General features: G+C 38.8%; 1 protein-coding gene across 1 annotated transcript in view; it reads left to right on the forward strand.

The window, feature by feature from the left end:
* The window catches only part of nnt (nicotinamide nucleotide transhydrogenase), a 37877-nt gene extending 24813 nt beyond the window's left edge, over positions 1–13064 (forward strand). The window contains exons 16-22 of the mRNA XM_084745681.1: positions 488–648; positions 2469–2648; positions 3644–3803; positions 7086–7167; positions 8874–8992; positions 10137–10252; positions 12143–13064. Coding sequence (XP_084601807.1) covers positions 488–648; positions 2469–2648; positions 3644–3803; positions 7086–7167; positions 8874–8992; positions 10137–10252; positions 12143–12292 — 968 coding nt within the window. The 3' untranslated portion in view covers positions 12293–13064. The remainder of the gene's footprint in view (positions 1–487; positions 649–2468; positions 2649–3643; positions 3804–7085; positions 7168–8873; positions 8993–10136; positions 10253–12142) is intronic.
* The last annotated feature ends 7184 nt before the right edge of the window (positions 13065–20248 follow it).

The raw sequence follows: 20248 nt of genomic DNA on the forward strand, positions 1-20248 counted from the left end.
TCTTGCAGACAGTTGACGTCTCTTGGCTGTACTGTACTTATCAACAAGAGAGGGTCTGATGCTTCAAACCCACCTCTCCCTGCTGTGAGGGGGGAAAGAGGAAAAAAAAAATCAGGGTTCATCAGGTTCCTGTGCTGGCACTGGTCCTGGGCAGCCACACTGTAATTTCAATGTTGGCTGCAAGTGTTTCAGAAGGGCATATTATGCATGAACGTGACGTTCAGTTAATGACAAGTCTTAAGCAGTGGCTGATGAATTTTAAATCTAATGAGAAATGCTAAATTTATAAACTGAACAAGCTTTATTCTGCTGTGTGGATGTGTACCTTTTTAGGACAAGTTCCCCGCTGATGTGACAAATAAATGTTAGTGCAATAATTTGCAATTATTGGTGCTGTTTTTGTTTTAGTTTTTAATTTTCAATCCATGTAATTTTTCTCTTCCTTTGACCCCCCATAATTCATTCTCTCCCTCCTCTCTCCATATAGGTATTCTGAACAGCGCTCCCCTGATGCTCCCCGCTCGTCACGCTCTGAACGCCGGCCTTCTGGCAGCCAGTGCTGGCGGGATCATTCCCTACATGCTGGATCCCAGTTACACCACAGGCCTCACTTGTCTTGGATCTGTTTCTGCTCTCTCCGCTGTCATGGTACAGCAATTGTGTGTGTTTTTGTGGTCAATAGAATAATCTGCATTTAAATGTTGCAGATTAGATTATTTTTTTACATGCTGTCAGACAAAGCATGCAAGGATGTTGTTAAAAGACTTCAGGAAGGGTAAAAGGGAAGGAGTCAGAGAAAAATATGCTGGAAGGGTTTAAAATGTGAGAAAATTGTCAAGTAAGAGGCTTCTTGCACAGGTAATAGTAGCTGCTCAGCGATTCACTCAAAGTTGAGCAGAGAGTTGTTAATAGTCTGGCAACCATAGCGGCAAACAGGCTCAACTATGTGCCACGTTCCTGTTCATATTCGATTCATTATATTGGTCTGCACCATTGTTAAAGTAAGTGGAAGATCAACCTCTTGCATGAGTGGCAAAGTATTTAGGAATAAATAGCAACTACAGCTACTTTTGACCTCGAGACACAGTTTATTCATTATGTCCTTATTGAGATGAGATTTTGGTTTAACATTTTTTAATATTTATGTAGTAAGTTATTGTAATTAGCATCTGCAGGATAAAAAATATGAAGCTTACACATTAAACAAGACAATTTAACAAGATTTCCAAACTTTAGTGACTTTGCATATAGCAGTGAAATGACCACTGATTATGACAGTTATTCATTCATCAGTTTTTACTGTGTCAATTTACCAAATCAGGAGAGTGATATATTTTTTTTTAAAGAATATTTTATTCTAATGTTGGATACAGTGCATCTTGGTAAACAAAATCAATCTTTTTTTTTTTTTTTTTTTTTTTTTCAATAACATCATTGTAGCAGCATAAAAGAACATATTTGGCAGATTTTATACATATTAACAGCAAGAATCAGGTTAGAAAACAAGAGAACAAACCTAGAGAGTGAAACAAGGAAAAAATGTGCATACAACAAAAAAATAAACATCCATTATATGTAGCTACCATTTTTACAGGATTGATATTGTCAATCATAAATGGTCCCCATGCATTATCAAACTCCGACCTCCCTCCTGAAACCAATACTTTCTGTCTTGAGAGATAATTTTAGTTTTGATAGGCCTTAGTCGTCTATAAATTTGATGGTGAGCTTTTGAGTTTTACAGCCTCTCAGAATAGATTATAGTCAGGTGAATCCAGGCAGTGTGCACACACCATTGTAATTACTGTAAAAAGGAAAAAAAAAATTACACTTGATTTATTGCAATTTCAACATTTTTGCCTGCTCTGCATATTTACACAAGTTGCTGGGAAAATCATCAGGTGAAATCAGTCAGAAAAAAAAATCACCAGCCCATCCCAAGAGAAGTTAGCTGGATATTATTTCAGTTTCAGTTATAAATGAATTTCGTTAGAATAGCTGTGTCTGATCTCTAATCAGTCAGAGTAATGTATCTGTACGTGCGTGTGCTTTTTCACTTGCAACCATTCCTAAATCTACAGTCTGTCAGTGATGATGTGCACCTGTGCATGTTGAAAAAAAAAATAGGCACTCGTTCCTGGATCTCACTGCCGCTTTGATAACTACAGTTGGCCCCTGTTAAACAAAAACTGTACAGATGATGGAGGGACACAGAAGCAGTGAATTTGATTGTAAATAATGTAAGTTTTCTCTCTGTTGGAACAGATTTTTTTTAAGTATCCTAGTGAGGTTGAATCAGTGCATCACTAAGCTTGCTAGTTCCAGTTGTTATGGAGGGACAGTTTGTTAAAACTTTATAACTTTCTACTAATTTTCTTCACCTCTTCTTTATGGATCACTACTTCTTCTGTGGTGTTCACTATATTAAACACTAACCTGAATCCTGTTTTCTTCTTCTGTGCTTTTAGGGTGTAACCTTGACAGCAGCCATCGGAGGTGCTGACATGCCAGTGGTGATCACTGTACTGAACAGTTACTCAGGCTGGGCCCTGTGTGCTGAGGGCTTCCTGCTCAACAACAACCTGCTGACCATCGTCGGAGCTCTCATTGGCTCGTCCGGAGCCATCCTGTCGTATATCATGTGTGTGGTGAGTATTAGTTATCTGTGTTGACATGTACAGAGGGAATGAGTTTGCTTGTGAACAAAAGGCCAAAATGCTTAGAAAAATCTGTTTTAAAAAATATAATAGTATGTGTTGACTAGATTAGTTTGAAGAACATACTGTATATCATAGTGCTACTGCCGGGAGTCCCAGCAACACTGGTTGAAATCCTAAAATGAAGCATTTGATGTGTGTTGTAGATCAGCACGCTGTTTCATGTGGTTGTTCCGCTCCTGTCCACCAGGAGGGACTCTAACTTTGCTGTAGCAGGGCTTCTGCTCTGACTAAAATCTCAGGTCTCAGTTGTATGTTTTATTGAGGAGATACCCCTTTCAAATTTCTTCTGATTGCTGTGTTTTGCTGCACACAGTCTCAGAGTATCTGCAGAACGTTAAAAAGTCTAAAATCCAATAATCTGAATTTTAGGCCTTGAAATGTCTTGAATAGGATTTTTGACAGGTCCAAAAAATTGATTGATGAAGTTAACATTATTGTTTATAATGTTGCATTAACTTAAGTCTTACTTTTAAATATGTTTTTTGTGAAAATTCATATTGATCATGCTGTAATAACTACAGCGAAACCAACACTGACCCAGTAACCACTCATGCAAACTGTCCTTATACTTTTTAGTATGGACATGAAATAGATCTTAAAGCATATTCATAAGGGTTTAAAAAAAACCTGAGTTAATAAAGTGAAAGCAAAAGTAATGGACTCATAAAAAAAAAAATAAAATATCTCAAATTGAAAGGGGCTTTGTTGGTATGGGAAACAGACTTTAACATTTCCGAAGCAGGTGTAAAATAAAAACAAAAGAAATATGTACATAAACAGAAAAATTGTGACTTTACTATGAATATATATGCTGATATATACAGATTCATAACTTTAAATATATTTTAAAAAGGAAGGGGGGAAAATGACTAAAATGAAATACAATAAATTGATATACTTAATAACTGTCTTCCCCTTCTCAGGCCATGAATCGTTCTCTGGCTAACGTGATCCTGGGAGGCTACGGCACATCCTCCACCGGTACAGGCAAGCCAATGGAGATCACGGGCACACACACAGAGGTCAACGTGGATCAGACCGTCGACATGATTAAAGAGGCCCAGAACATAATCATCACTCCAGGTAACACACACACACACATACACACACATCCCTACACACACTTCAGAGGTCTCGTCTGCGAGTGGAAAAACATGGTACTTTGACTTTGCCAGTCGCTTTTTTTTTCTCCCCGCATTAGCAAAGTGTGTGTTCTGTTTATTTAACCTTTTCCTGACCCATGTTACATCACCATTTTGCTAGGCTAATTGACAAGTCATGGTAGAGTGGCCACACACACACACACACATACACGCTCTTGGGTTTCTGTGTGGTCGTCAGTCCCTGGTAAATAGACATTCTACAGTGCAGCATATATATGCGAGGTCAAGGGAAAATTAGATGGAATGAGGGTACGCTGGGTCTTTGTTGACAATTCAAGCACTACATTCAAAATTGGCTTCTAGTTCCTTTTTGGGGGTTAGAGTGTGGCGGCCAGCCTTTGTTCCAGCAACATGCTTTTCTTTGTTTTAACGTGTTTTCAGTATTTGACTTAAATACGTGTCTGAACCTCCCACTTGTCGCTATGACGACAGCCCTTGTTGGTGCCATTGGTGTCCTAAAATCATCATCATTGTGTGGCCCACTGACATCTCATTCCCCTCGTCAGACTGTTGTGAAGCAGTCACAGTTCCATGGAGTTGTTTTACTCACGTGGGTACATGTAAACACAGACTAAAGGCATCCAGCCAGTAAACTGGTGATTTCAGTCACAGTGCTGAGGGCCTATATACAAAACCAAACTCTTCAGGGGAAACCTCTGCAATTTACAAGAATTGCAAAACTTAAAGTGGTCACATGGTTGAGAAGAAGTGAAAAAGAAGTTATCCATGGAGCACCAACCGATGTACATTAAATTTCTGTTCTTCTTACTTTTGTGGGACAAAAGCTGAAAAACAGAAAACAGGCCAAAGAAATCTTGAGTTGGATGGAGTTGGAGAGCGGAAATGAAAAATTATGGTGTCTTTTTTTTTTGCCTTTTCTCAAAATGGTCTACAAACAATACCACACCAAGACAAGACCAATAATAAAATGCCAGACATTTTTTTGAAGAATTATATAAAAACTGAAACCAGTGAAATATGAAGATCAGAATAAGAAGAAACACATGATAATAGAACCTGTCAAAGTAATTTTATGGATTACCCAGGCTCTAAAGGTCATTCAAGGCTTCACAGAGCCTCCAAATCTGGACATGAAAGTCACACATTTGATCTTAAAGGGATAGTTCAGATTATTTGAAGAGGGGTTGTATGAGGTACTTCGATAGTCAGTTGTCAGCTGACTAAGTCACACAATAATAGAAACAAACTAATCAATCAAGGCAGGAGTAGATCAGCAACTCCTCTTTGCGAAATAAATTTACTGATTTTACACATGAAGTCTGGTTGCTTGGTAGAAAGCGATATTTGGCTTATTCAGTGGCAGTTTCCTGTCAGAAAAGATATCTGACAGCAAGGTAAAGTGTTGAAATTATTCCAAATATAGTGTACACTTAACTGATATTGTTTGTTTGTCTGTTTGGACTAGATAAAATCTTAAATTTTTGCTGACACTGTCCACAGCAGTCATTGCTTTGCCTCCTACGCTGATACTCTGGTTTTACAGAGATATTTCTCTTCACAGTTGTTACATTTGTAGAAAATGTCACTGTCATAGTTTATATGTTGTTGTACTGTAAAGTGAGAGTAGAACAGTACAGTAAAATGACATGTCAGGTCTATTTATGAAGAGTTCTCACGTCACATTAGCCGTGACATGAACCATCCGAATGTATAATTCTTTTCTTTACCCGAGTAGTAAGTAATTGTTACCCAGCGCCAGCTTTCAGTCAGTCCCCTTGTTTCCATTTTGACCATTCTCCCTAATTGGTGCCGTCACAGTCACTTTGCCTGATTGACATCTGTGGAAACGGTTAAGACTCTGCCTGATAAACATAAGTGTTTTCCTGGCTTCGTCTGGGCCATCTCCGCATGGTCTGGGTCCACTTGTTTTTCTTATAGCAGGAAACTCCTCAGAGAATATTGGAAGCACAAGGAATGAAAAAATTGTGATGACGGAGAGGGGAGGAAAAAAGTGAAAACCATTAAACTGTTGAGCTTGAAAACATGTTTTCTGAAGAGTTTTTTTTCCCCCTTTCTCTGTGCTGACTTTGAACCCTTGTCATTTTGATTGGTGTGTCGTAACAAGATGGTTTCTGACTGGTTGTTGTGACAGGGCTAGTAAACACCACTGGACCATTTGACGTGTGTTTGTGTGTGTGATGTGTGATAAAAATCAAGTGCCACACACCAGCATTATTAAACATGAAACAGGTCTGAGGCTTGGAGAAAAAAACATTGTGCCAGCACAGTAACACACTGTAATGTAAATGTTTTGTATTAAATACATGATTGAAATGATCTCTTCAGAGACATGAAAGTAACCCTGAGCAAGGTCACATTATAAAGTTACACAACAATATAATATAACCCTTCACATTTGAGAAGTTGGAACCAGGGAATGTTCGGCATTTTTGCTCGAGAAATTACTCAAATAAAGTTGCTGCTAATTTCAAGTGATGGATTAACCAATTGTTGAAGCTCAGTTAATGCGGATTAATATATCTTGATTGCACTATGGCATTTTTGTCATGTTAATGTCCAATGTAGAAGACTGTAACGGGATGCAGGTCCTTCAAGATCCCGCAGCAGCTTCTGTTCCTACAAGTTGTAAATAGTTTAGTCAACCTTTTTGTTACTGTATAACTGTAATTGGAATATATACAATTATGTGCTAGAAGATAAGTAACATGTTTCCCTGTGGGATGAGAGAAGACGATAAATAAATGGGACTGCAGAGCAGTGAGTGTTTGTGGGAGCGTGCCGTAATGGTCAGAAATGCAGTGAAAGAGGGATAAAGAAAAGAGACTTTTTGTTTTAATGTTAAAACAAAAAAAAGTTTCCCTATTTCTAAATGGGAATTGGCTTGTTCCCTGATTTTGGGTTTCTCATTTTAAAAAGAAAATCCCTTGGCCACCAAGTGCATTTTCAAAGCAAACAAACGGGCAACAGGTGGTTTTCCATTTTCATTTTCTTTTAGTATGAAAACAAAAAACAGGTTGTTTTAAATTTTTGGTTTCCTTCTGTCTAAATGAGAATCGTTAAATGGCATGTTTCCCAGTTTTGGATTTCTCATTTTAAAACAAAAATCTGTGTGCTGCCAAGTACATTGATCGCCATCGTCTTGATCCAGGTTGTGTAGTCGAGTCGCAAGGCTTTAAGATAAGCTCATTCTGACCTGTTATTGTTTTAAACTCTGTTTCAGGTTACGGACTCTGTGCTGCAAAGGCTCAGTACCCCATCGCTGAGCTGGTCAAGATGCTTCAAGACGCTGGAAAGACAGTCAGGTAAGGGGTAGATAAGACTAACTAATCTACATTCAGTGTACATCAAGTGTGTTTTAGGTAAACAATTGTGAAAAGAAATAAGTCATGTACATAGAAAATAAGCCAGATTTCATACAGATGGATGGATACATAGATATAGGCTGTATATATATACATGTAGATAGGTACAAACAGTATAAATGGATGCACATGTAGTGTAAAGAGTGAAGAAAATAAAGTAAAACAGTTTTACCCAGTACAAGATGTAAAGTGCACCATGAAGGACAGAAAAGAAGAGTTTAGTTTTTTTTGGTCTTGATGACAAGAAGATGGGACAGGACAGATAGGACGAGACTCGTATGTGAAGATGGAATGAGAAAAAGGGAAATGTGAAAGAGAGGAGAGGAAGGACAAGGTACAGCGGAAGCCTGTGTAATTGTCCTGCCTCAGTCGTTTGATCCTGGCTGTTGCAGCTGCTGCTACTTAGAGCATTTGTGCTTGATTAGAGGAAAGTGGGTGGTCAGAAAAAAAAACCTTCACCCTGATTTCTTTCTCTCCTATTTTCTTTCTTTTCTCTCTTCTGTGTTCTTATGCTTTCTTTTGTCACTTGCTTCCTTATTGTTATATCTGCCCATGTATTCCCTGTAGACCTCCTCCTTAGCCTAATGAACCACTATAGTATACTAATAGTATGAGTTTTGGAAGCTTTGCATAAAGACCAAAGCTTCTGTGTCTTCGCTCTGTCCTCCGATGTATGTAGACTGTACGTGATTACATGTAGGGCAGAAACTGACTTTTTCAATCGCCAGCCACAGTCGCTAATAGATCCCAGAAGCAACTGGTCGTCTGCACTCTGTATCCTCCTAAACTCGCTGAACAAATGGACAAATAAATCTGCAAACGGTGGTCGATAACATGGCAAAGCGACTGAAAGGTTTAAGACAGAGACATCCTAGCCCCCAGAATTCAGTGGCTGGTGTTAATTTCCTACCCTGATTACATGACATGGCTAACTGAGTTTGATGGCCATGTACACGCAGTCACACACATGCGCACACATTCGATAAATAATGCATGGTGGAGGAGTGCAGCAGGAAGTCTGTGTATAACCAGACTCTAATCACAAACTCAACTCCACTTGTCCAAAGTCTCCATCTTGGCTCTTCCAACTATTTTGATCCTCTCCAGCTCTCATGTCTTTTTTTATAGGGATGGCGCAGATTATTTGAAGTGGGGTTGTTTGAGTCACTTATTAATAGTCAGGGTTTTTACCTACAGTAGGTGGCAGTCAACATGCCCCCAGTTTGGAGAATCAGTTAAGCAATAAACTAAAAAAGGTACACCTAAAAAAAACAATGTGTACGCTATATTTAGAATATTTTCAAAGCTTTACCTTGTTATGAGACAGCCGTGAAAATATCCCAAATTTAAACTGATTTGATTTCTGTCAGTGGACCTTTTTTAAGAGGCTATGTTTTGCTGCTGACCCTGTCCACAGCAGTTCATTGTTTAACTTCCGTATTGGTACTCCTCTCTACTTCTCCAAACTGGGGACGTGCCAACTTCCGTCCACTGTAACTAATACACTGACCATCGATACCTCATACAACCCCGCATTAAATAATCCCACATATCCCTTTAATAAAGGTTACAGTGGATGGTGGTCAATAAGGAGGTCTATAGAGGAGGGACTGTTCTAAAGGACTCATTAAATTTTGTTCCCACAGGTTTGGTATTCACCCTGTGGCTGGCCGTATGCCTGGTCAGCTCAATGTGCTGCTGGCTGAAGCTGGTGTCCCGTATGATATTGTCCTGGAAATGGAAGAGATTAACGAAGACTTCCCTGGTAAGAGGGCCGTGACATTTTAACATATGGAGTTAAAAGTTTGACTTTAAAAGGTTGTATTTTTTTTGGAAACAGACTTAATTCACTTACCTGCCAAGATTTGGATGAAAACATAACTATACCACTCTTATGTTGTGTTATGTAGGCTAGTTCTAGCTGTTTTGCCCAGCATCAGTCTTAATGCTAAGCTATTGCTGCATCCAAAATCATATACTATGCACTACATACCAAGTATGTGCACTAACATTCAACATAGTTTTGTGTAAATAACCAGTATGTATTTTTTTGGAAGCACTGCCTGAGGGACAGCGCTGCTCTTCAGTCTGATGGTACGGAGGCACTTACTGTTTTTTCCCTTACCAGACAGCAGCAGGATGAACAAACTGTTGGAGTGTGTAATGTGTTTTAGTCTCCTCTGGGCTCTGCACAGGCACCTCTCCTCCCTGATGTCACTGATGCTCGGTATATGGATATCAATGATATTCTGGCCTGTTTCACCCACTGTAGAGTTTTTCTGTCGTGGGCCGTGCACATCCCATGATGCCAGTTTGTGATGTTCAGGATGCTTTCAGTTGCTCCACTGTAGAAGTTAACAAGAACATGGCACAGTACAGCTCATATAAATTCTACACATGAGCCAGACAAACACAAAAACCGCTTCTGTTTTTGCCAGCAAGATAAAAACTTGTAGCAGAAATGTACAGTAATCAATTTTTCCTGTTTTTTTTTGTTTGTTTGTTTGTTGAATTTGTTGCATATGGTTCCATTAAGTCACATCATGTTGGATTTTCTCCCACCCATATTTTTCTCAAAAACCTATTTTTTGCAAACTTCCCCCCACAATATTGACCTCATCATCTCGAATTGTGTCATGCACAATCTCCAACTAAATGAGCCATCACTTGTATGCCACATCTCCAGTCCTCAAAAACAGGATACACATAATGAGGTGAATTTGATTTGGAATGTGTTGAAGTACTGAAATGACTAGTGGCACTGTTTCTATTTTCGGGCATGTGTGTGACATATGTATTTGTCATCGAGACAAAGGCTGAAAAGAATGAATCCAGAAATGGCTGGGGTAAAAAGATGAAAAAAAAAGAGAAATGTTTTCTAATGTTAATTTTTTTTTGTGTCCAATCAGAGACGGACCTGACTCTGGTGATCGGTGCTAATGATACAGTGAACTCAGCCGCCCAGGAAGACCCCAACTCCATCATTGCTGGTATGCCCGTGCTGGAGGTCTGGAAGTCAAAGCAGGTGAGTCATCTGGTGCTTGTATGTGTGATAATGAGGTTGTCCTGATGCTCAAAAAGACAAAGAGAAATGGAAGATTTTATAACAACTGGACTGCTTTTTATCACTGAATATTGCAGTCCACACCCATAGAGAGGCCTCCATTTGAGGACACAGACGCACAAAAAGAAATGTATACTCACATTCACACACACACACACACACACACCCACATGTGCACAGACTCGCATACGTAGATTGTGTAGTTCCAGGTGCAATCCCATCCTGATCCCATTAGCGGTGACTGTGTCGCTGTTGGAATGACGACATTCGGAGCGTCCCACTGGCACTGCTCCGAGATCTGGGATTCATACACATGCTCCTGCTATTTTCCACACACTTTGCCCCTGGGGAAATCAAAAGAGGACATTCTACCTAACCACGCACACTCGTACTATACAGACACACATACAGGTGCACAGACAAAAATTTGGGTATACAAAAAAATCTCTCAAGTGCTTTTAAGTAGTCATTCATAAGTGCCCAGTGATGCATGCATGAGTCACGTGAGAACACACACTCACATGTTCAGCTTCTTTCTCAAGTAAAATATAAAATATAAAATGGTTTTCAAATTGTTATATGTCTTTCAAAAATGTTTAGGTAGGAGCACTTCCTGGACCTGGCTTGATTTTGTTTAAGGTGTTCCTTGGATAGCGATACATGTGTACGCAAAGTCACAAAAAAAACTCTCTTTAAAAAATGAAAATACCTTTGTTGTCACAGCATGGTCATGTTAGATCTCAAAACAAACAAATTCTGACATGTTTTGGTATCAAGCCTTCATCAGGGAGTCAAAAAAAACTGGACTCCCTGATGAGGACTTTATACCAAAACAAACAACTCGATTTCCTGATGAAGGCTCAATGCTGAAATGCGTCAGTTTGTTTTAGTGCTGCAACTAACAATTATTGTTTAATCTGTAAAATGTCAAAGAATTGTCAGAAATCCTGTTAACAATTTCCCAGAGCCCAAAGTGATGTCTTCAGATTCCTTATTTTGTCCAACCAAAGGTCCAAAACCAAAGACTCTTCATTTACTATCATAAATGACAAAGAAAAGCAGCAAATCATCACATTTAAGAGGCTGGAACCAGCAAATGTTTGAGATTTTTGTTTGGAAAAATGAGTGAAATGATTAATTGATCATCAAGGTAGTTTGCAACTTTAGGCACTTTTCTTCAATCAACTAATAGATTAACTGACCTATCATTGCAGCTGTAGTTTGTTTTAAGGTCTAACATGACCATGCTGCGACAAATAAAGGCATTTTAATTGTTTTAAAAGTGACTTTTGAATTATTTGTCTTTATCTGCCTTAAATTTCTGGTTTTACTTTAGTTAAAATCCGCCCAAAATTAAAAAAACTGCTTCTTAGTCATATTGTTGTCGCTAATAATCCAATTGACCCTTTGCTAAGCCCCACCTCCAAACAACAACTGTCCAATTATAACTTAGCAACCATAACTAGAGCTGTGCATTTAGCTGTGCTTTGCATTTCTTTACATGGATGAATCAGCATGCAGGAGGCTCTGAGAAGAGTGATACACTGCGCTTCATGAGTCTGAACAGTGATGTCTTTTTTTGTAGTCTCTCAAAAATGAGAAACACAAGAACACACATGCGGTGAATGGCTTTAACTCTGTCTTCGTTTGCTCTAACATAAGATGCAAACTTTAACGTGTCCGGCTGACTAACACTAGCTTACTAGCTGCAGTAACTTTTCCTCCAGACAAACTTGTTATGTGGAGGTTTGAGGAGGAGGATGTGAGCTGGTTTGGGATCAAGGTGGGATTACGACGATGCGTCTCACTCTATACACTAATGAGTGTGTGTGCATGTGTATCTCACTCTAGGTGGTTGTGATGAAACGTTCCCTGGGCGTGGGATATGCAGCTGTCGACAACCCCATCTTCTACAAGCCCAACACTGCGATGTTGCTAGGTGATGCCAAGAAGACTTGCGATGCCCTGCAAGCCAAGGTCCGTGAGTCCCAGAACCAGTAAGGTTGGGGGTGCTTTGAAGCAAGCGGACACCTCCACCAAGAGCACACATGGAGGTAGAAGACAACGAGTCAAACTTATTCCAAAAATATCTCAGCATTCAGATCTTCTTTATTCAATTTTGAGTCAGCCAATTGAGCAAAGATGATCCCACCCTTCCTATCATCTATAGATAAAAGAAATGACATTTGATGAAAAAAAAAAACAGAGCAGGAGCCAAGCAATGCAGATGCTGTAGTTTTTCTATTAGTGCTCCCACCCCGATGTACTTAAATACAGATATTGTTCTCTTAGGCATGTCTTTTATTTCTAGATATTAAAGGAAGGGTACGTCAACCATGCAAATATGGCGTAATCTGGAGAGCATCTGACAGTGTCCTCTTCATTTTAGACACTTATATTAATGTAAAACAACAATCAGAAATATAGATGCATTAAGATGTTAGATATGTTAAATTTCACTTTTAAGATATTTTAGGAAATAGTCTGTAGTTTGAAGAAAATCTTAGATGAATTGGAATTGAAACAAAACAAAAGCAGAAATATATGAAGGTTAACTGCTGGAGAAATGGTATGAGAGACTCAAGCACTAATGTGTGTCCACACTGTAAAGACTGTTTTCTCCCCTTTTCTTTCTCCAGAGTTTGCTTTTATTATAGTTTAGTAATTTGATGTTCCCTTTGATAGATCTGTTTGCTCAAATGCTTATGTCACACCTTCTTTTTCTGTAAAAGTAAAAAGAAGAAAAGCAAAATAGTGCAACATTTTTGTAAAGTTCCCTTCGTTCCAGTTTTATACCGTATTGAGAGATTTTTGTATTTGGTCAAGTAATTATCAGAAACCTATAAAATGTCAATGTGATCACGTTTTAGAAGCCATAGTCTGTAATTGAACTCCAGCCATGCTATTTGCTTTTTTTCTTTTCACTTGGGTGTGTCTTGTGACTTCCACCTATCCAATCACATATGGATTCAAAAACAAGTAAAAATCCATTCAAACCTCGTCTATCAAGCATTCAATGCAATAAACTAAATGGCTTTGAGCTTTTAAGGACAGGACTACAGCTGTCCTGTAATGAAGACTGTACTTCTCCTGTAAACAAACACTCTATTAGCTCTGATAGCTGAATGGATTTTATGATGTTTTTGTGCCAAGTGTGTCCCATCACCCTGTGTGGTTCTTAGATCACAGTACATGTGATGCTGGCCGAGGGCCTTTACGGTAAAGAAGGGTTGTTTTTAAAGTGAATGTGGCTCATCCACTCCAATATATGTGTGCCCTTATTACTCTGGAGGGAAATGAAGGATCACTGTAAAATAGGGCCAGATGTTAACCTGAGTGTTGTGTAAAGAGTCTAAAGCAACAATGGTGTTAATACATTTAATTTACCACATTTCAAAATACATGAGTTCTTCATCTTTATTATTAAGTGTGCATTTCTAAACTGAAATTGTCCCTTTTTTTTTTTTTTTCAAAAATGCCCAATATTTGCCATTAACCTTAACTTGTGCCAACATTTCCCCCTTTGTACTCAATCTGGATAGATTTCATGGCACAAATATAGACTGATTAGTTGAATGTTGTGAGTAATTGACCCTTGCAAAGTCCCACCCCTTTTTTGCTCTGTGCTAGTTCTAACTAGCTAGCTAATCTACATCCATCGTTAGCTGGCTAGTTGATAGCTAATGTAAGCATCACACTGAGAACTATCTACCTGCATCCTCACATTGTACAAGACACAGCTGCTTTATTACACAGCACACCCCATGAGCTAACTTCGTGGATTAACTGACTTCTTTGAACCCAAACCACTATCTTTTCCTAAACTTAGCCAAGTTGTTTTTGTGCCTAAAATGTAACCCAACTACGACAGTTTCAGGAGTGTGTCTTGTAGTGGGCATGTCCTGTAGTACTGTGTACCCACAGGTAAACCTACCTGAAAATGCTAGCCAGCTAACTGATCTACATCAATCTTAAGCTAGCTAGTTATATTTGATAGCTGATATTAGCAGAATGTTAGCCAATTAGCTAGCTAATCTTCATCAGTTTTCAGCTAGGTAGTTGCATCTGATAGCTAATATTAGCATAATGCTAGCTAAGTAACTAGCAAATCTCTACACCAATTGTAAGCTAACTGTTAGCTAGCATATTGCTAACATTAGCTAACTAATAAATTAATTATTTTTTTAACATGAACAAGTGTAGCACGTAGCCTTTTTAAGCACAGGAAAAAAAAGTTGACAGACATTCCACTGGGTACCAGACCAACTGTAATTGGAGCACAGATTGAAAAGGGGCAGGACTTAAGAAGGGTCGGTTCTTTTAAGATCTGACATAATGACAGTAGCTCCCACTCTACACCCGTCTTTACGCAGCTGAGCCAACCAAGCTACCAGAAACTTAGTCCATCGAGTTTGAATTTTTTGGCTAAGGTTGGATTGCTGCCATCCTTTTATTTCTTCACTTCCACTGTGTTTTGGTCACGCTACAGTAGATGAATTGGTGATATGTTTTCCTCTTAGTTATTTTAGTTTCATCCTGGCACCTTGATACATTGACCATGACAACTGTCCTACCTCTCCATAAAATGACCAATAACTTCCCATAGGACCTTCATCTGTCTAATAACGGACCATTCATTTATCCACACACCTTCTCGTGTATCCAAAACCAGACCAATTGCCTCCTGTTTTGTGTTCACGTTGTGTTTTTAACCATCAGACCTCAGTTCGCTGCTGGCTAGTTTACTGTATGTTATGCACGTGAAGAGCTGCAGATGTCATTACTGCTCATGAGGGGTTATTGTTCTTACATGTCAATTTACACAAACAAATGCTGTCTTTAGGGACTAATTAGATTAAGATGTCTGCTTAATATTTGTAGCTTCTTGCCATGTTTTTTATTGTAAAGGTAATGATCAAATTAAGGGATATAGAAAGTCTAATTTTACAATGGCCAACATGCCCCCCTGTGCCCTTTTCTTGTTCTTCTTCTTAAGGAGAGATATTTTGTAAAGAGGATATTTGTGCAGAGCAACAATGGGGGTTTGAAGTTGTACAATGTTTCAATACACCATGTAGGGAGATGAAATGTACTGTGAATGTTTTTTCCCCCCTCTTGTTTATCATGGAACATTTTCACCCCTAATAAACCTGTATTTACACTAGATGTTGCCTAAAGCGGTCTTTCCTTCCCTTACACACTCTTCAACATGCAATTGATTTACCTACTAATAAACAAGTTGATCTGCAAGGTTTTCCCTGAGGTCTGCCTCCGCTTTGATGGTAATGTTACCTGCCCAGTTTTGTACGGCGGAATTGAAAACTCAAATATTTACAGCAATTACCTGGATGAAGGATCGTGAGGGGAAGGAGGTGCATCTGCGCTCGCACACATACATCATCTGTTCAGTGCAGCTTTACAGAGGGAATGGACATAGTAAATATTGTAAACTGGGGATGGATAATATGGATTTTTTTTTTTTTTTTCAGCCAATAACTGAGAATTACCTGTTTCTAATGGCCAATATCGATAACAGATAAATTCACATTTTTGTATTTTAAAAAGAAGTTCATAACATGTAGGTTATGCACAAGTGAGGGTAAGAAAGGCTAAGATGTAGTGAGCAAAGATGGATGATTTAAATTCCACGTCTGACATCACTATTACAACAATTTTTTTTTATCAATGAAGTACATCATAAAAATTCACAAATATATCAAATAAATAGTATAAATATAACTTCATAGAGCCTAAGAATGAAACTGTAAACTTCCATTGGTATTTCTAATAATTTAATAATAACTGTAGTTCAATATATGTAGGCCAGTATGTAAGGGAAAATGTACAGTGAGTGGAATATTATTACAAAATAAACCCCTTCAGGATGATTCATGATCCCTCCTCTTAGCATTGGGGTCTTGACTCATGCTGAACAGATTTATTTTGGAATTATGACCCAGTCACTGCACAGAATTGTATGGGTACTTACAAAAAACCCCCCAATAATGACACGTATATTATTTTTTTAATGATTTTATGGATTCAAAAATTGTTTAATTGCTCCTCTAGCACGTATTATCACAACTGTGTCCATACTGACAGTCTGTTACACATAGCAAGGGTTGTCTTCATAGAAATCACTGACCTTAGAATGCTGTAATTGACCAAAGTCATGTAATTATGGCTGATAAGTTGTGCATTTGTGATGCAAATGTGTGGAAAAGAATTTATATCAAAATGTGGTAATTCTCACTTTGATAAGTGGGTTTTCAAAGCGATACAAGGCTACTGACAGGACTTCAAAGATGCCAAAATTTCTGATTCACAGTCAGAAAAAAAAGACATTTAACTGTTAAAAAGAAAATATATGCTAAAATGCCAAACACCACAAATGTGTCAGGGAGCTCTATACTGTAGGAACTGCTGTTGAGTGCAATGTTACTGTTTCCAAATTGCAGTCACACTGAAATAGTTAATATTAAAAGCAGCTGAAGAGTTCATGATAGCACCATACATTTATATATAACTAAATAACTATGGCAAAAAGACACTAAAACTTTAATTGAAAACCAGTCACGAAGCCATTGAAACACAGCTGGAAGGTGGTGGTTCCTTTTCGCCATTGTGCAACCAGTGTCATGCAACAAACATCTCATCTATTCCAAAAATGAATACAGGGGGTGAACACAATAGCTCTGCCTTGATGAGGGTTAGTGGGGAGAGGATGCCCACGCTGGTTAGGAAAGCCTGCTCCGAAACCTCAAAGTGTCCCTGTGGGATTGCATGAGTCTGTCATGAGGGTCGTGATAATGACTGAAATGTAAATATGAGTTCGTGTGACATTTTCACCTACAAGCGGCACTTGATTGCTATTCATCAGTGGCGAGTGAACTGGAGGTACTTAGGAGGGGAGTGGTGCCTATAGAGATGGTGCAGATTAGACCATAGATAGATTTATGAGGATGGGGATTGCATGTGTGCTCGATGAGGGTGGCTTCATCCTGTAACAAGTAGCACTCAGACGGGCTGTTATCTGCTCTCAAGCTGCAGCAGATCTGAGGAGAACTGTCACTCCCACAGCAGAGGCGAGATGCACAGATAGTGATAAAAGAATGACAAAGTACTATCACTTTGTGTGCATCATATTTCCAAATTGTAACCCACTTGAATGTGAGTAGAAGTAAATTCTTCATCTTCATCTCTACCCACTTTACTTTTTACAGATACTTATTTCTGGTGAAAAGGTTTCAGGTCCAGATAAAGTTCATATGTGTCTTAAAGGAATAATTTGGGTGGTGGGATTGTATGAGGTACCTACCAATGCTCAGTGAAGTACTTTTGAAGAAGCAGCAGGAGTACCGATGTAGGAAGCTAAGTACTGTACTGCTGTGGGTAGGGTCAGCAGCAAAATGTATATATGTAATAAAACATTGTGTCACTTCATTTAGACATACATGTATGATGTTTGCGCTGGGGACTGCTATGATTGGTGGAACTCACAGGAAGTTACAATGGCTGGTAGCAGTGATTGGACAAAATTGCAAGGTCATGCAGAATCCACAGGGATTGGTTGAATTTGCATTAACTGTTGCGATAGCAATATCGCAACTTCCTTGTGGGACTGGTGTTTTATCCACTTAAAAAAAGGTCCACCTAAAAAAATCAATATCAGTGTAAGTGTACGGTATATTTAGAATATTTTAACTTCTTTACCTTGACATTAGACAGCCTCTTATGATGGGAAAACACTGTTAAATATGCCAGATATCGCTCACTCAAAAGCCACCAGACTCCACTGGAAAAAACATAACGCAGGAGTTGCTGGTGTACAGCTGCCCCAGTTGGTTAGTTTCTTTGTGTTATTGTGTGACTTTAATGAACTAGCCCTTAAAAACAACAAAGTAGTAGACCAGCATCTCAAATGTTCTGCAAGGTAAAATTACTGCTGTTGCAAAAGGAAGCTGGTTGAGTGCGATACTTGCCTTTTATAACTTTTATAGTTTCCTGTCAGAAAAGGCTATCTGATGGCAAGGAAAAGCAGTGAAAATTTTCTTGACATTAAACTGATATTGATTTTTTAGGTAGGCCTTTTAGGAGGCTAAAATACCTTTTGTTGCTGACCCTGTCCACAGCAGTTCATTTCTTGACTGCCTACACCAGTACTCCTATTTCTAATACACTGACTTCTGATAAGTACCTCATAAAATTCTGAACTATCCCTTTAATGGTGTGTATGTGTGTATGTGTGTGTGTATGTGTGACAGAGAGAGAAATGAGAGATACACCATGAAGATCCATGGTCTGATGACTGCTGAGGTGACAGCCTCCTCAGCTCAAGCTGGTCTATTGTCACACGGCCAGTATTTACTCTGAGCGCTGAAGGAAAGCCTGCATGTTCAGCCACAATAAGCCTCCATTCCCGCTCCCCACAGGGATTCTCTGTTCCCCCTGAAAAAAAAAAAGAAAGAACACAGTTTGTTTTGCCTGGTTTTGCATGCAATTTGATGTGGAGGGTATTTAATTATTTATGACAAGATTGTGTTTTGGTGAGTGAATCCTTTTGAATCTATTTGATGATGAGACACACTGTGGATTCCATGTTTGATAAGGTTAGTAAGCACGCATGTGTGAGAAGGAAACATGCAGGTGTAGATCAAGTGCTCAGATTATTTTAGTTTAGTAAAGATTGTGAGCATAACCTGCCTCAAAGCCCATATCAATTCAGATGATTGTATTTAGACCACTTTATTCCCAAATTAATCACAAACCCACTGACACACAATGCACCTGGTACATTTTGGGTCCCTGAAGAAGTTCCCTGTTTTAGCCAAACCTTTCTTGCATTAAGTTTATTATTATATTGTTAATGGATTTTTATAATGTATAAATAAGTTGGAGATGGTGGAGCTAGATTATTTAGTATACTGGTGAGTAGTCTGATCTATAACAATGCATCATATTTAATTTTAATTTTAAATTCACGTTTTTGTGTGTAAAATCTTAACCCACTAAGTTTTTTATATATATATATATATAAATATAAAGAACTATAAATGAAAATACAGTTAGATGCATGAGTACCTTTAGGGTCCTGGAAATCAGCCTTACAAACCTCCACCCTGGGTGAGAAAGCCCAGAAACATCTGAATTTGTTTAGGATACTTAAGAAGGCAAAGTGCCAGTGCCAGGTTCTTATTAACTTTTTACGCAGGAGCAATAGAAACATCACAAACTGGCACTGGATGTGCACGGCCCAGGACAGGAGGACATTATCGCTTCTCTTCTACTGAGCATCAGTGATATCAGAGAGGTGAGGTGCCTATGTAGAGCCCAAAGGATATTAAAAGACAACACTAACCCTAGTCATAGCCTATTCACCATGCTGCCATTTGCCAAGAGATACAGAAGTATCCACTGTGGTACCATCAAACTACAGAGTTTTTGTGACTTGCAAAAACAGGAACTGCAACTTAAACTCGTTGTACAACCCTGTGTTGTATAATGAAATGGTCTCTGTAGAGTGTAGTGCTGTACTTGAGTAGAATACATGTGTTTATGGCAACCTAATATTTTACAACAAAGAAACAAACAAGCGAAAACAGGAAAGGAAAACTACGCCAAGCTCACCCTGTTGCACAACGGCAGTCCATTTAAGACGTCATTGCTCCGCCCACTCTTCGGCTCAGCTGCGTAACGGCTCCTTTAATTAAGCTAGCTCAATTATTTACCTGTGTAGCGTCTAATGGAGATGCTAACCCAGCAATTGTAGTCGTTTTTGTTTTATAGCTTTACGGACAGTTTTGTGGATAAAAGACGTGCTCCCCACAACCAAGTGAGAATATACGGTGTCAGCTGTGGGCCAACATTAAGCTATCTCAAGTGCAGAGGGAGTTTTTTGGTCTAATTTTGAACTGCCGCCTGCCGACCTGAAGGATTTCTTTGCTAGCCGCGATGCCG

Source organism: Lutjanus erythropterus, chromosome 20 (genome assembly GCF_056507025.1).
Source record: "Lutjanus erythropterus isolate fLutEry1 chromosome 20, fLutEry1.hap2, whole genome shotgun sequence".
NCBI classification, from domain to species: domain Eukaryota; kingdom Metazoa; phylum Chordata; class Actinopteri; order Lutjaniformes; family Lutjanidae; genus Lutjanus; species Lutjanus erythropterus.